The sequence below is a fragment of the Muscardinus avellanarius genome (assembly GCF_963383645.1).
Source record: "Muscardinus avellanarius genome assembly, chromosome: 7".
NCBI lineage: Eukaryota > Metazoa > Chordata > Mammalia > Rodentia > Gliridae > Muscardinus > Muscardinus avellanarius.
Window position 1 is genome coordinate 108375510 of NC_137793.1, and position 13901 is coordinate 108389410.

Below are 13901 nucleotides of genomic sequence, written 5' to 3' on the forward strand. Positions count from 1 at the left end.
AAGGGAGAGATTAAAAAGTTTTCAGTTCCAAATGAAAACAGAGACACAATTTACCAAAAATCTCTGAGACACTCTAGAGGTAGTTTTAAGAAAAAAAAAATATAGCATTGAGGGCCCACATTGAAAACAAACAAACAGAAGATGGCGACTGAGAAAAGTGGGGCTTAAGAGCCCCGCTAACAACCAATCTCCATTACCACAAAATCAGCACCTTTCATAGCCAGAAAACACCATCAGCAGAGAAACAAAAAAATCACCAGGCTCCAGAGAGAAAGCGGACTGAGAACAGAGCTCAGAGCCACAGAGGAGATACACCGGCCTCACGCCCGAGGACGCGGCAGCAGTGCCATACTGCCGGCGGCAGCGGCGAGTTCACCGGACGGCTACAGCAAGCCGAGGTGAGCCTCTGTGGAACAGCCAGGCGGGATTTTTCAGTGCAGGGAACATCTAAAGCTCCCAGTGGCTGAGCTCAGCACACGCTGCAAGGACTCAGAGTGGAATTCAAAACCAAGAAGAAATAAGCCAGCCTCACGGCCGAGGGCGTGGCAGCAGCGCCATATTGCCACCGGCGGCAGCAGCAGCGAATTCAACGAGTCCAGTACAGCTACATCTGCGAACTCAAGAACAGTGAGTCAAATTGCGGGCCACAGAGGAGAAATCCCAGTACTGTACTTCCTGGGACTTGACCCAGTGGGGGAATGGCGGTGGCAGAGATATCACACCATAGGAGAACGTGCAACCTGGCACCCCCCCACAGTCTAAAGCAGCCTCTATCGACTCTCTGGGTCGGAGACTCTGTGATACAACCCAGTAAAGGAGTAGTGGGGTCTGAGATACTACAGACTCGAGATCCAGAGCACCTTAAGTGAAGTCATAGTGACCCAAGGGAAGAACCCAGAGAAGGCACAAACTTCCGAAATCATGAAAAAGAGGAATAACACTGGAGCAATGAATGCCCACAACCCCACAACATCAGAACCCGATAAAACAGAAAATCAGAGATTTCTAGAAGATCAAATCAGGAAAATAACTGTAGAAATAATAGAGGTGCTTCGAAAAGAACTCAGAGAGAGCCAAAAAGAGATAAAGGATGCAATTAATGAAGTAAAGGCCTCAATTCAAAGCACAAACAACCGATTAGACCACATGGAGAACAGAATCTTGCTCTTAGAAGATGATCATTCCAAAAATGAACGCATAGTTTCTAATCTAGAAAAAAATATCCAACAGCAGGAATCTGACATTGAAGAAATATGGGCCCATTTTAAGAGAGCTAACCTAAGAATAATTGGAATAGAGGAGGGAAAAGAAAGTGATACCAAAGGGATCAACAATCTCTTCAAGGAAGTAATAGCAGAAAATTTTCCAAACATAGAGCAAGAGGTTGATACACAGATCCAGGAAACTTATAGAACTCCCTTTAGACAGGATCGGAGAAGAGGATCCCCACGCCACATAATTGTCAAAATGACCAATGTGGAAGCCAAGCAGAGAATCTTAAAGGCAACAAAAACAAAGGGCCAAGTGACATTCAGAGGCAAACCAATTAGAATCACTCCAGACTTCCCAAACCAAGTCATGAGAGCCAGAAGGGCTTGGAGTAACATATTCCAAACTCTGAAAGAAAACAACTTCCAGCCAAAAATTTTCTACCCAGCAAAACTTTCTATCAAATTAGATGGAGAAATAAGAAGCTTCCATGACAAACAGAAACTGAAGGAATTTATGTCTTCAAAACCAGCGCTAGAGAAAATACTCAAAGAGATTAACTACAAAGAAGAAATAGGTAACACACACCAGAACCAGAGAAACAAGGTTTTCCATCCAACAGACAACTAAGATTGGTTATCTGTGGAGATTCATTATATGTTAGTATTTTACCTATCTGTAAATTGTATTGTTTGCTTTTATTATTGCTAATTTTTAGGATTTCTAGTTGGAATATTAATATACCTTCAGATATAGCATTTGGAAATATTTATCCAATTCTGTTAGTAACTTTTAACTCTGTTTACATTGTCTTTGGATATACAATATTTTTTTTTTATTTTTTAGGGAGTTTGTATACTCTTCTGTTGCCTGTGCCATTGAAATCATATCCAAGAAATTACTGCCAATTTCAATGTTGTGAGGTTTTATGACCCAGATTTTCTTCTAAAAGTTTATAGTCTTAAGATTTATATTTAGGTCTTTTATCTATTTTGAGTTAATACTTGTATATGGGATTAGGTAAGGGTCCAATTTTATTATTTTCCATGTAATTATTATTTTTCAACAATATTTAGTTAAAAGATTATTATTTCCACCACCAAATGTTCGTGGAAACCTTGTCAAAAATAACTTGATAATATAGGGAAGAATTTAGCTCTAGGCTTGTATTTAACTCCAATGGTTTATATAGTACTACACTGTTTCAATTATTGTAGCTTTATATGGTTTGAAATCAGAAAATATATATCTTCTAGCTTTGTTCTTTTTCAAGATCGTTTTGGGTATCTAGAATCCATATTCCATATTAGGATAGATTTTTTTTCTGAAAAATAAATATATAAATATATGATAGTTTCACCTAAAAAAAATAGAAAAAATATTCTCTGGTAAGAAAGAAAGCAAAAAGAAATATTGAAATGTTATCTTTAAGTCATCAAAAGCTTGGTATCAGACAAATGAAACTGTTATGTGAGATTATCATTTTTAATTTTGGATAAATTTCTATAATACTAGATGTCAACCACTAAGCCAAACATGAGAAGGAGGGATGGGGAGGGAATGGGGTGGGGATCGGGTGGGGGCTGACTGGGCGATGTGTGCATGTATGTCTACAAAAGTTTGTATCCCACTATGATGTATGAATACCGTGCACCAATAAAATAAAAAAAAGAAAACAAACAAACAAGCAAAAAATTATCAGAAAGTCTCCAGATAAACAATTTAATGATGAACCTCAAAGTCCTTGAAGCACAGGAATAGGCCAACCCAAAAACTAGTAGAAGGGAAGAAATACTTTAATTAAAATTAATTAGAAATCAATAAAATAGAGAACAAAAAAACAAAATGTTAATTAAAGAACTATTTTTTTTTTGAGAGCTAAACAAGATATCCCTTAGCCAACCTAACAAAAAGAAAGAGTTGGCCCAAATTACTAAAATGAAAAGAGGGGATATCACCAGAGTGTGACATCCAGGGGATCACTAGAAACTATTTTGAAAATGTATTTTCCAATAACCTGGAAAACCCAGAAGCAACTAATAAATTTTTAGACACATACAACCTACCTAAATTGAACCAAAAGGATAAAGACAACCTAAACAGAACAATCACAAAAAAAGATACTGAAACACCAATAAAAACCCTTTCGTCAAAGAAAAGTCCAGGCCCAGGCATATTCTTAGCTGAATTCTTTAAGATCTTCAAAGAAGAATTAAGCCTTCCCTAATATGTAAGAGTTAGGGAGAAATGGGTCATAGGAGGAACTCTTGGAAGAGGATCAGTAACTTTTAACTCTGTTTACATTGTCTTTGGATATACAATATTTTTTTTATTTTTTAGGGAGTTTGTTTACTCTTTTGTTGCCTGTGCCATTGAAATCATATCCAAGAAATCACTTCCAATTTCAATGTTGTGAGGTTTTATGACCCAGATTTTCTTATTTTTCAACAATATTTAGTTAAAAGACTAGTATTTCCTCCACCAAAAGTTCATGGAAACCTTGTCAAAAATAACTTGACAATGTATGGAAGAATTTATCTCTAGGCTTTTATTTAACTCCAACGGTTTATATATCTGCCTTTAGAACAGTACTACACTGTTTCAATTATTGTAGCTTTATATGGTTTGAAATCAGAAAATATACATCTTCTAGCTTTGAGACTGTTTTGGGTATCTAGAGTCCATATTCCATATCATGATAGATTTTTTCTGAAAAATAAATAAATAAATGTATGATAGTTTCACCTAAAAAAAAAAAAAAGAAAGAAAGCAAAAAGAAATATTGAAATGTTATCTTTAAGTCATCAAAAGTTTGGTACCAGACAAATGAAACTGTTATGTGAGATTATCAATGTTAATATTGTATAAATTGCTATAATACTAGATGTCAACCAGTAAGCCAAGCGTGGGAAGGAGGGATGGGGAGGGAATGGGGTGGGGATCGTGGTAGGGGCTAACTGGGCGAGATGTGCATGTATGTCTACAAAAGTATTTTCTTTATACCACTATGATGTATGAATACATTACACCAATAAAAAATAAATTAAAAAAAAAGAATTAAGCCCAAAGGTCCTCAAATCACTCCATGATATTGAAAGAGATGGAATATTTCCAAACTCATTCTATGAAGCCAGTATCTTCTTGATACCAAACTGTAGGTCAATATATCTTTGATGAACATAGATGCAAAAAAAATACTATTGGCGGTACTGAGGATTGAACCAGGGGCATTCTACCTCTGAACTATACTCCCAGACCTATTTTTTTATTATTTATTTTGAAACAGGATCTTACTAAGTTGCAGAAGGCCTTACTAAAGTAGCTGAGCCTGGCTTCCAACCTGAGATCCTTTTGTCTCAGCCTCCCAAGGACTGGGATGACGAGCATGTGCCACCGCACCTGGCTGCAAAATTTCTTAATACTAGCAATCTGCATTCAAAACCACATCAAGAAAACTGTATACCATGACCAAGTTAGTTTCATTCCAGGGATGCAGGACTGGTTCAACATACACAAAGCAGTAACTGTAATTTGCCACATAAATAGATCTAAAGACAAAAATCACATGATCATCTCAATAGAGAAATTAACTTAAATACCATAAAGGCCATATATGGTTAACCCAAAGCCAACATTATACTGAAAGGGAGAAAAATTAAAATAATTCTTTTTAAAATCAGGAATTTTTAAAATCAGGAATAAGCTGGGCCTGGTATAAGAAATACTTTAATTAAAATTAATTAGAAATCAATAAAATAGAGAACAAAAAACCAAAATGTTAATTAAAGAACTATTTTTTTTTTGAGAGCTAAACAAGATATCCCTTAGCCAACCTAACAAAAATAAAGAGTTGGCCCAAATTACTAAAATGAAAAGAGGGGATATCACCAGAGTGTGACATCCAGGGGATCTCAGCATTTGGGAAGCTGAGACACAATCACCGTTTGCGGCCAGCTTCAGCTACTTAGTGAGGCCCTTTGCAACTCAGTGAGATCTTGTTTCAAAAAATAAAGAATAAAAAATAGGGTTGGGGGTGTAGCTCAGAGGTGGAATGCCCTGGGTTCCATCCTCAGTACTGAAAAAAAAAATCAGGAATAAGACAAGAATACCACTACTAGCACATCTTTTCAATAAATTATTTGAAATTCTAGCTAGAGCAATAAGGCAAGAGAAAGAAATTAAAAGGATACAAATATGAGAAGACCTGAAATTATCTCTTTACAGATAACATAATTCTATACTTAGATCCAAAAAACTCAACCAGAGGCTTTCTAGAGCTGATAAATTTAGCAAAGTAGCCTGATACAAAATCAACTTACAAAAATCAGTAGGTTTTTCTATATATCAATTAAGAATACACTGAAAAAGAAATCTGGAAGACAATTTCATTCACATAGCCTCAAACCAGAAAATCAAACCAAACAACAACAACAACAACAATAACAATGGAATATATCTAACCAAGGAGGTAAAAGCCCTCTACAATGAAAATTATAGAAGGCTAAAGAAGAAAACTGAAGACATTAGAGACTAGAACGACCTCCGATTTTCTTGGATAGGTGGAATAAATATTATCAAAATGAACATACTAATAAAAACAATCTACAGATTGAATGCAGACAAACTATCAAAATACCAGTGTCATTCTTCACAGAGAAAGAAAAAAGTCCTAAAACTCATATGGAATAACAAAAAAACCTAGTCAAAGCAGTTACTAGCAATAAGAACCATGCTGGAGGCATCACAATGCCTGATTTCAAATTAATCTGCAAAGTTACAGAAACAGAACCAGCATGCATTGCCACAAAAACATACACAGAGACGAATAGAATAGAACAGAACAGAATAGATGCAGCCGGGTGTGGTAGCACATGCCTGTAATCTTAGTACTTGGGAGGCTGAGACAAGAGGATCACAGGTTCTCAGCTACCTTCAGCAATTTAGCAAGGCACTCAGCAACTGAGTGAGACCTGGCTTCCAAAGGGGGGAAAAAACAACTGGTCTGGGGGTGTAGCTCGGACATAAAATATCTCTGGGTTATCCCTTGCAAGTGCACACACATGGAGAGAATAGAATTGAAACTATGGAAACAAATCCTCAAACTTAGAGTCAGTTGATTTTTGAAAAAGGAGCCAAAAACATACGCTAGAGAAAAGACAGCCCTTTAAATGAGAGGTGCTGGGAAAACTTGATAGCCATATGTAAAAAAATCTCTCATCCTGCACAAGAGTCAGCTCATGGTGGATCAAAGACCTACAAATCAGATCAGAAACTCTGAGTTACTAGAAGAGAGCCCAGGACCAACTTTCCAATATATAGGCACTAGTGGAGACTTTCTCAGTAAGACTGCTAAAGTTCAGGAAATAAAACTGAGAATCAATAAGTGGGATAACATCAAATTAAAATCCTTCTGCACAGCAAAGGAAGTCTTTAGTAAAGAGATTGAAGAGAGACCCTTCAGAACAGGAGAAATCTTTTCCAGCTATTTCTTTGATAAAGGACTATTGCCTACCATACATGAAGAACTAAAAAAAAGTCCAATCAAAACAATGGACAACTGGAACAGACACTTTTCAAAAGAAATACAAATGGCCAACAAAATACAAATCTATAAAATAATGTTTAACATTATTATCTCTCAGGGAAATGCAAATCCAAAGTATACTAAGATTCCATCTAACCCCAGTTAGAATGACAATCAAGAATACAGATGATAACAAGTGCTGGTGAGGATGTGGGGAGAGAAACTCTTACACACGGCTGGCGGGATTGTGAATTAGTACAACCAATATGAAGATCAGTATGGAGGTTCGTCAACAGACTAAGAACAAGCCCGGCGTGGTGGCATACAACTCTCATACCAGGACTTGGGAGGCCGAGTCAGGAGGACCACAGGTTCAAGATCAGTCTCAGCAACTTGAGGGAGGCTGAGACAGGAGGATCAAGGTTCGCGGACAGCCTCAGCTGCTTAGTAAGGCCCTCTGCAACTCAGTGAGACCCTGTTTCAAAGTAAATTAAAAAAACTTTGGCTGGGGTGTAGCTCAGAGGTAGAGCTCTGGGTCCCATCCTCAGCACTGCCCCCCCCCAAAAGGACTAGGGGTGTAGCTTGGGAGTAGAATACCCATGTTCAATTTCCAGTCTCTCTCTTACCACACACACACACACACACACACACACACACACACACACACGAATGAGACCACCACATGACCTAGCTATATCATTCCTCAGTATCTTTCTAAAAGAACTAAAGTCAGAAAACTAGAGCGATACATGCACAATTCATAATAGCTAAATTATGAAACCCACCTAGGTGTCCATCAACAGATGAATGAACAATATAAATAAAATGTGGCGTATATACAATTCTAGTCAGGCATAGAAAAACCAAAATTATATCTTTTCCCAGAAGATGGATGGAACTACAAAACATTTTACTGAGATTATCCAGTTTCAGAGTCAAGGGCTGAATGTTTCCTCTCCTAAGTGAAAGCCAAAATAAAAATAGGAAACAAAAGACTTTAGATAACTGAGGAGAATGACTGGTACAACATGGAAAGGAATTGGGAGAGGGAGGTGGGAAGAGGAAACAAGAAATGATGAAAGAAACAGTTAAAGTTATGCCGTCACACGTTAAGTGTACCGCTACCAAGCTCAGTGGTGTGTGTGGGGAGGGTGGGCAGTGGCTTGGGACAAGAAGAGCTAAACGGCAGAATGTGGGAGTGTGTTTGTATCACTTTGAACCTCACTAAGGTTCAAAGAAAAAAGATGACCTCAGAGGTCTTACAATGCACCAATAAAGTATAAAGAGGGAAGCGTTTCTAAAACAGTTTTCTTAAAGCTGCCTTACTATAACATGGTAGAAGGCTACTAAATGAGATGGAAAAGAAGTAATAGTATCATTGCTGTTTCTGGAGTTTTTTTTTCCTCTGCTGGGCAACCAGCCCGTTGGTTTCCAGCCGTTTGTTAGGGTTAGCAGCACCGCTCTTACCAGTCTTTTAAATGAGGCATGTTGTCTATATGCCTAGCATCTAACGCCGGGCTTAGTTATAGTCTACTGAACTGAGTTCCACAGATAAGGAAAAGCTCAAGTGATTTTTATTAAAAAGAACACCAAAAGTTAACCTGGACACTCATTGTGGGGAGGGGTGAGGGGAAGGGGGAGAGGCACCAAGCACAGTCTGAATGCCATTTTCAATATGATCCACATAAAAATAAAGAAGTAATAAAATAAGAAACAACACCAATAAATAAAGACGGTTCCACTTGCTGACTCTGCTCATGCCGGCGCACTCTCAGGCCGTGGGGCTCAGGTTAGACTCTAAGCTCTGTCCAAAATGGCAGTTACCCACCTCCTGTGGCCGTGAGTGCGGGAATGTAGTCTGAACAGAGATGTGCCACAAATATAAACATCAAAGTTTCAGTCTTTGAAGATTTAGTTTAAAAAAGAATGTATAATATCTCCTGATAAGTTTTATATTACATGTTGCTATAATATTTAGTCTACATAAAATCTTAAATTACACTTGTGGCTTATATTTCTCTTGGACAATATAAGTCCCTAAGAACAAGAGTCAAACATCTTTCACCTTCTGCAATAATCAGCACAGGACTCTTTACTAGTCACTTAGTAAATTCTTGTTAATAATCCAATCTTGCCAGGGTGGTGGTACACACTTGTAATCCCAGTACTTGGGAGGCTGACACAGGAGGATCACGCAGGTTCAAAGCTAGCCTCAGCTACCTAGTGAGACCCTGTTTGCAAATAAAATATAAAATAGGTCTGGGAGTATAGGTAGAAAGCCCCCGAGTTCCATCCCCAGTACTACCCCCCCAAAAAAAATCCAATCTTAACTCTAATAATTATCACACACACACGCACACACACACACACTTCACAATGAATGTGTAAATAGCCAATTGTGTACCTCATAATTGGGGAGGAAGAAATTACCTTCTATAAAGTGATAGTTATAATTTTCTGGGGAAGGGAAATTTGTGGATTCAAGAGGGCAAACACCTTCTTCAGTGTGCAAGGAAGCAAATGTGCAGGGGTCCAGAGATCCAGAGATTTAAAAACGCATTCCTCGATATAGGTTGCGTATGTTGTAGCTCTAAGAGGCTGTAAGAGTTATGCTTTGGGTTGAGTTCCTCAAAATAATATTGAAATTAGGAAATTAAGGTCTCAAGAGAAAAATTACACAAGTAGGTGACATCCTTATCAGTACTAAGAGATGAACACATTTCTTTAATAAGCTTTTGTTTGTCTTGCAACTTTTAGAGAAAGTACTAAGTACCCCGCCCTCCCCATACTTTTCTTTTCAGTGCTGGGTACTGAACCTGGGGCCTCGAATGTGCTAGAACAGGCCTCTACCACTCAGCTTAACCCCAGCCCCTGACCTTTCCTTTTTTATGAAAGCAGACAAGAGCAAAAGAATGAGATGCTAATAACTTTAATTAAGAATATAATCAGATTAATAAATTTCCAACTTTTCCCTCGCAATAAGTACTTAATTTTCAGCAATAGATGAGTTAAAATAATCAAATCAGCAACATGACAGGAATGAAAGCCCCAAATTATTGGAGAGAAAATCTTGCTGACTGTTCTGTCTCTGCTTCCTCCCTCTCACCTCAAAGCAGAAGTCTTGTCCGAGGATGCTGCTATGGAGTGGCTTCACTGCCACGGGCTCCCCTCTACCGAGGTCCAGACATTCCACGGCGCTGCACGGGCTCAGCAGGGACTCGTGGGAGCGGGACTCCTTCAGCTTAGGCAGCCCACGGGACCTGCAGGGGAAGAGATGTGAGGAGCGTCACTGCGGCCCGCAAGGAATAAGGGCCGGCGGGACGGTCAGGAGTAAGTGGAGAACCACCTGCAGGGAACGAGGGCAGAACCCACTAGAAGTCTTTAATAATAAGAGTAAGCATGTTCGCGTGGCACACACACACATGTGAACACAAGGCACATCTTTTATTTTTTAACCATATATAAAAACATAATTTTACTAATCTCAAAGGAGCTCAAAGCTCCTATACAGACATTATTTTTATCCTCATTCTTACATTGACAGATGGAGAAATATATACTATTCTAGGTTATAATATATATATATATATATATATATATATATATATATAATGGAAAGGTATTTTCAGAATACATATTATATTATTTCTTATTTTTTCATGCTACAGCTTTATCCTCTTATATTACAAATAGTAATGGCTGAATCCTCATTTGGTTTCTTTCTGCTCTGGTAGAATAAAGACAGACAGACAGACAGACAGACAGACACACATACAGTCAAAGCCAAACTTTTCAGCACAAGTCTGTCTCTCAGAGGACCCGATTTCCATCTCAATATGGAATTCTCTTCTGGCAAGCTTCTACTTTTCCATCCATGTTTTACAATATAAATATGAATAAAAAATAAATTGCCTTGAAAAAACCTTTGCACCATAAAAAAAAAAAAAGCCCACACTCTCACAGGGAAGAACAGATCTTTGTCTACACTGTCCAAGCATTCTGGCTGATTTTATTTCCCAGTTGTTTTGAACAGAATGCTGGGAGCCATGACTCTCGTCACTCTAGGAACTAGGGTATCTCTGCCTTCCTCCCTGAAGAATGAACAGAGCTGAGTAATACGAAGCCAAATACTCCTGAATCCAGAACTGGTGGCTACGAAGTTGTACTCAGTAATTATAGTACTTACTGACGGGAACACCCACAGTTAAATACATGTATTTCAAGTAGAAGTACTTAGTTATAAGGATAAAAAGAAATTTCTGTGTAAAGACACTTGTTTTTGCAAGCAGCTTCATTCATTTCCTTGAAATACTCAGGAGAACACTAAGAGAACAGAAATAATACCAGGGTAGTATTTACTTAAATTATAAAGTAATAAAATATGGGAAGCTAGTACTAAAGCCTGTTCTTTCTCTCCTGTCTGCGTCCAACACTGTTTCATCAAACTCCATAAAAGAAACATCTTAATAAAGACTTTCGCCCAGCCGCCTGCCCCCGCTGCCACCGTCAACACCACTCAGTCCAGGCTGAGAAGGCTCGCGTGCTGGTATTCCGCAGTTTTAAAGTATGCACAAGCAGGACCAAGTCCAGAGGACTGGACGCGCTAACAACTCACGCTTGCTCCCCTTTGTTCCTGTGGATAAGACAGCGGCAGGCTTGCAGTTATAGGCTGTAAATACAACACACCAATCATAAATAACTAAGTGCTAAACCCTGCTTTCATCTAATTACCACATAACCTTTCTCAATATACTATGCAGGAAGTCTGGCTGAGCCAACAGGATGCTATAATCTTTCTTAAACAAATATAAAACAACAATTCTAGCCCAAGTTCTCAGAAGGAATTCCTGGAGGGAAAGGCTTCCGTGCTCTGGGGAGCCTCTCACCAGGAAGGAGGGCGGCATATGTTAAATAGAAGGAGGTGCGACAAAAGGCTTACTTTTCCTTCTTAAATTCTCTAGGAAAAATCCCTTAAAAGAATCAATGAATGTTATTTCAAACAAAAGAAGTGTCTACCTACATGAAGCAACTGTACAGCCACCTGGCGGAGCAGCCCCAGATCATAACGGTGCCACATGTCCTGGTGCAGCCAGCCACTTTGTGAACTACATCTCAGAACACAGTTCTCCTTAAGAAGACAGGAACTAGCAGCAGACGCGGTCCCCACTGCCTCTGGCTACTGCTACCATGTTTGGGTGGATGCTGTGCAGGTGTTACTCGTCTTCAACAGGAGCAGACAGAAACACAGCAACCAGTGAGAAGGACAGGAAATGCGGCTCGCCTCTTCCTCTGGGCTCATCTAGCCCCTCAGGTATCACAAACAAGGTTCCTGGGCCCGGCTGGGCCTGTTGCCATGGTGCTTCACCTATAAGGAGAGCAGAGCTGGAAGGCAGCAGGGAGAAGCTGTAGCCTGGAGGACGCACGGAGCTTGCTCTGCAAACACCGCAAAGGTGTCCACATTAGAAGGCCGGGAAGGAATGTTGAGGCCCCCACCCATCCTCAAGCAAAAGAAACGGAGGCAGCTCCAGCACGGTGGAGGAGCACCTCTCACTAAAGTCTCTTCTAGGTACAGGTCTAAGGCACTTTAGAGGCTTCATGTGGTTTCGCCCTCCCACCAGGAAGGACTGCCTCAGCCCACCTTGCAGGCATCTCTCCCATGTTCTGTTCGCCTGCAGTGCCTCCCCTGGTTTAATGTTCCCAGCGCTTATCCAAGAGCGTATGTGGGCTACACACAGTGTCTTCCTCTGGAGAAAGGTGGATAAAATCCTTCTTTCATTACATTTCCAACACAGTCTAACTACCAATAGCCACCATCAAAATATAACCACGCCATCTGGAAAGACAACTCAATTCTTCTTAGTAACGGACATTTTAATTGTGAGCACACAGTTCAGAATCTCCTATTGCCCAGCGTGTGTAATATAAACACATGACTCAAAAGCCAAAGTCACTAACATGTTCAACATTCCTAGTGAGTAAGTAAGCAAGCCCTTCCTGTATTGTAGCGTCTCTGAGAAGCCAGAAGTAATTCCCAGAGAAGCAAGATTACCGTAAACAGGAAAATGAAACAGCCTGGGAATGGCTCGGGCCCCGGGCAGGCATTATTGGTAGGAAGATTTCGATGTAATAGCATTAGTAACCCCAGGTCCCCTCCAAGTCATACCTACCTCCTCCTGCACTCTCTTCTGAATTGATTTTTCTTAGATCTACTAATTACAGAGCTTTAGCAGCCCTGTGGCTCCACCATTTACTCCTCTAATGGAAAGAGAATGTAGATTTATTGGGAGAATGATGAGTTTAAAACTACTTTCATCAGTCCAGTTTGACAGTGGCCTTCATCGAGAAACCCAACCCATCCTCAAGCGTGGAGCCCTAGTTCCTTGACGCCTGGCCAGGCTCTCGTCCTGACTCGCAACCACCCCCTGACCCCCAAACCCCATGTAAGAAAAAGTCAGGGCTTTGACATGACTATTGCTTGATTGAATTGGAAGATGGCTTCTGGTGGGAAGGGTTGCTTTTAATTAAGGAACACCAGATTCTTTATATTCCTGTTCTCACGCCTTCCAACAATCATGACAAACCTGTGTAGAATCTAGCCCCGTGAGGGTGAGGGTTAAACATCTAATTGCTTTACTGATGAGAACTGCCTGCTGCTTCTGACTATTTAAGAGATAAACTACCAGGCTCTCTTGCTCTATTCTATTGCTTTAACCCTCATCTCTATCTGAGATTATTCTTAAAAGATACAATTGAAGGGCTGGGGGATGGGGCACCAGCACACAAGAGCAGAGGAAGGTGGGGGGAAGGAGTAAAAGAACTCTGATTAGTGCAATTTTAAGTAAAACACAGCTGGATTTTCTCAGCTTACCCAACCGATTTTTTATAAAGCCCCCCCCACCCCCCAGCTCTAATGATGCTTGGATACACTAGCTCGATCTGCCACGTGTTTATAGAATCAGTTCCAAATTTAGGAATCGGGAAACTTTTAATTAAAAATGCTTATTGCCACACAAAATCCTAGACTCCAGTGCAGGCGAGTCTCTGCCTGGCTTGGCAGTTAGGATTCCAGGCGGCTCCACTGAAATGTGGAAGGGTCAGCTCAGCCGGCCTGCTGAGTGCAGCTCCAGCCCGGGCTCTCACCAGGCTGCCTTCTGAAGGCACACACTCT

At 39.9% G+C, this 13901-nt stretch overlaps 1 protein-coding gene across 2 annotated transcripts in view; it reads right to left on the minus strand.

Annotated features, from left to right (window-relative positions):
* The window catches only part of RASAL2 (RAS protein activator like 2), a gene marked incomplete at both ends in the record, with an annotated part of 325911 nt that overhangs the window by 43975 nt on the left and 268035 nt on the right, over window positions 1–13901 (minus strand). For both annotated transcript variants that reach the window (XM_080699623.1, XM_080699622.1), the window contains one exon: window positions 9840–9993. In XM_080699623.1, the coding sequence (XP_080555749.1) occupies window positions 9840–9993 (154 nt within the window). The remainder of the gene's footprint in view (window positions 1–9839; window positions 9994–13901) is intronic.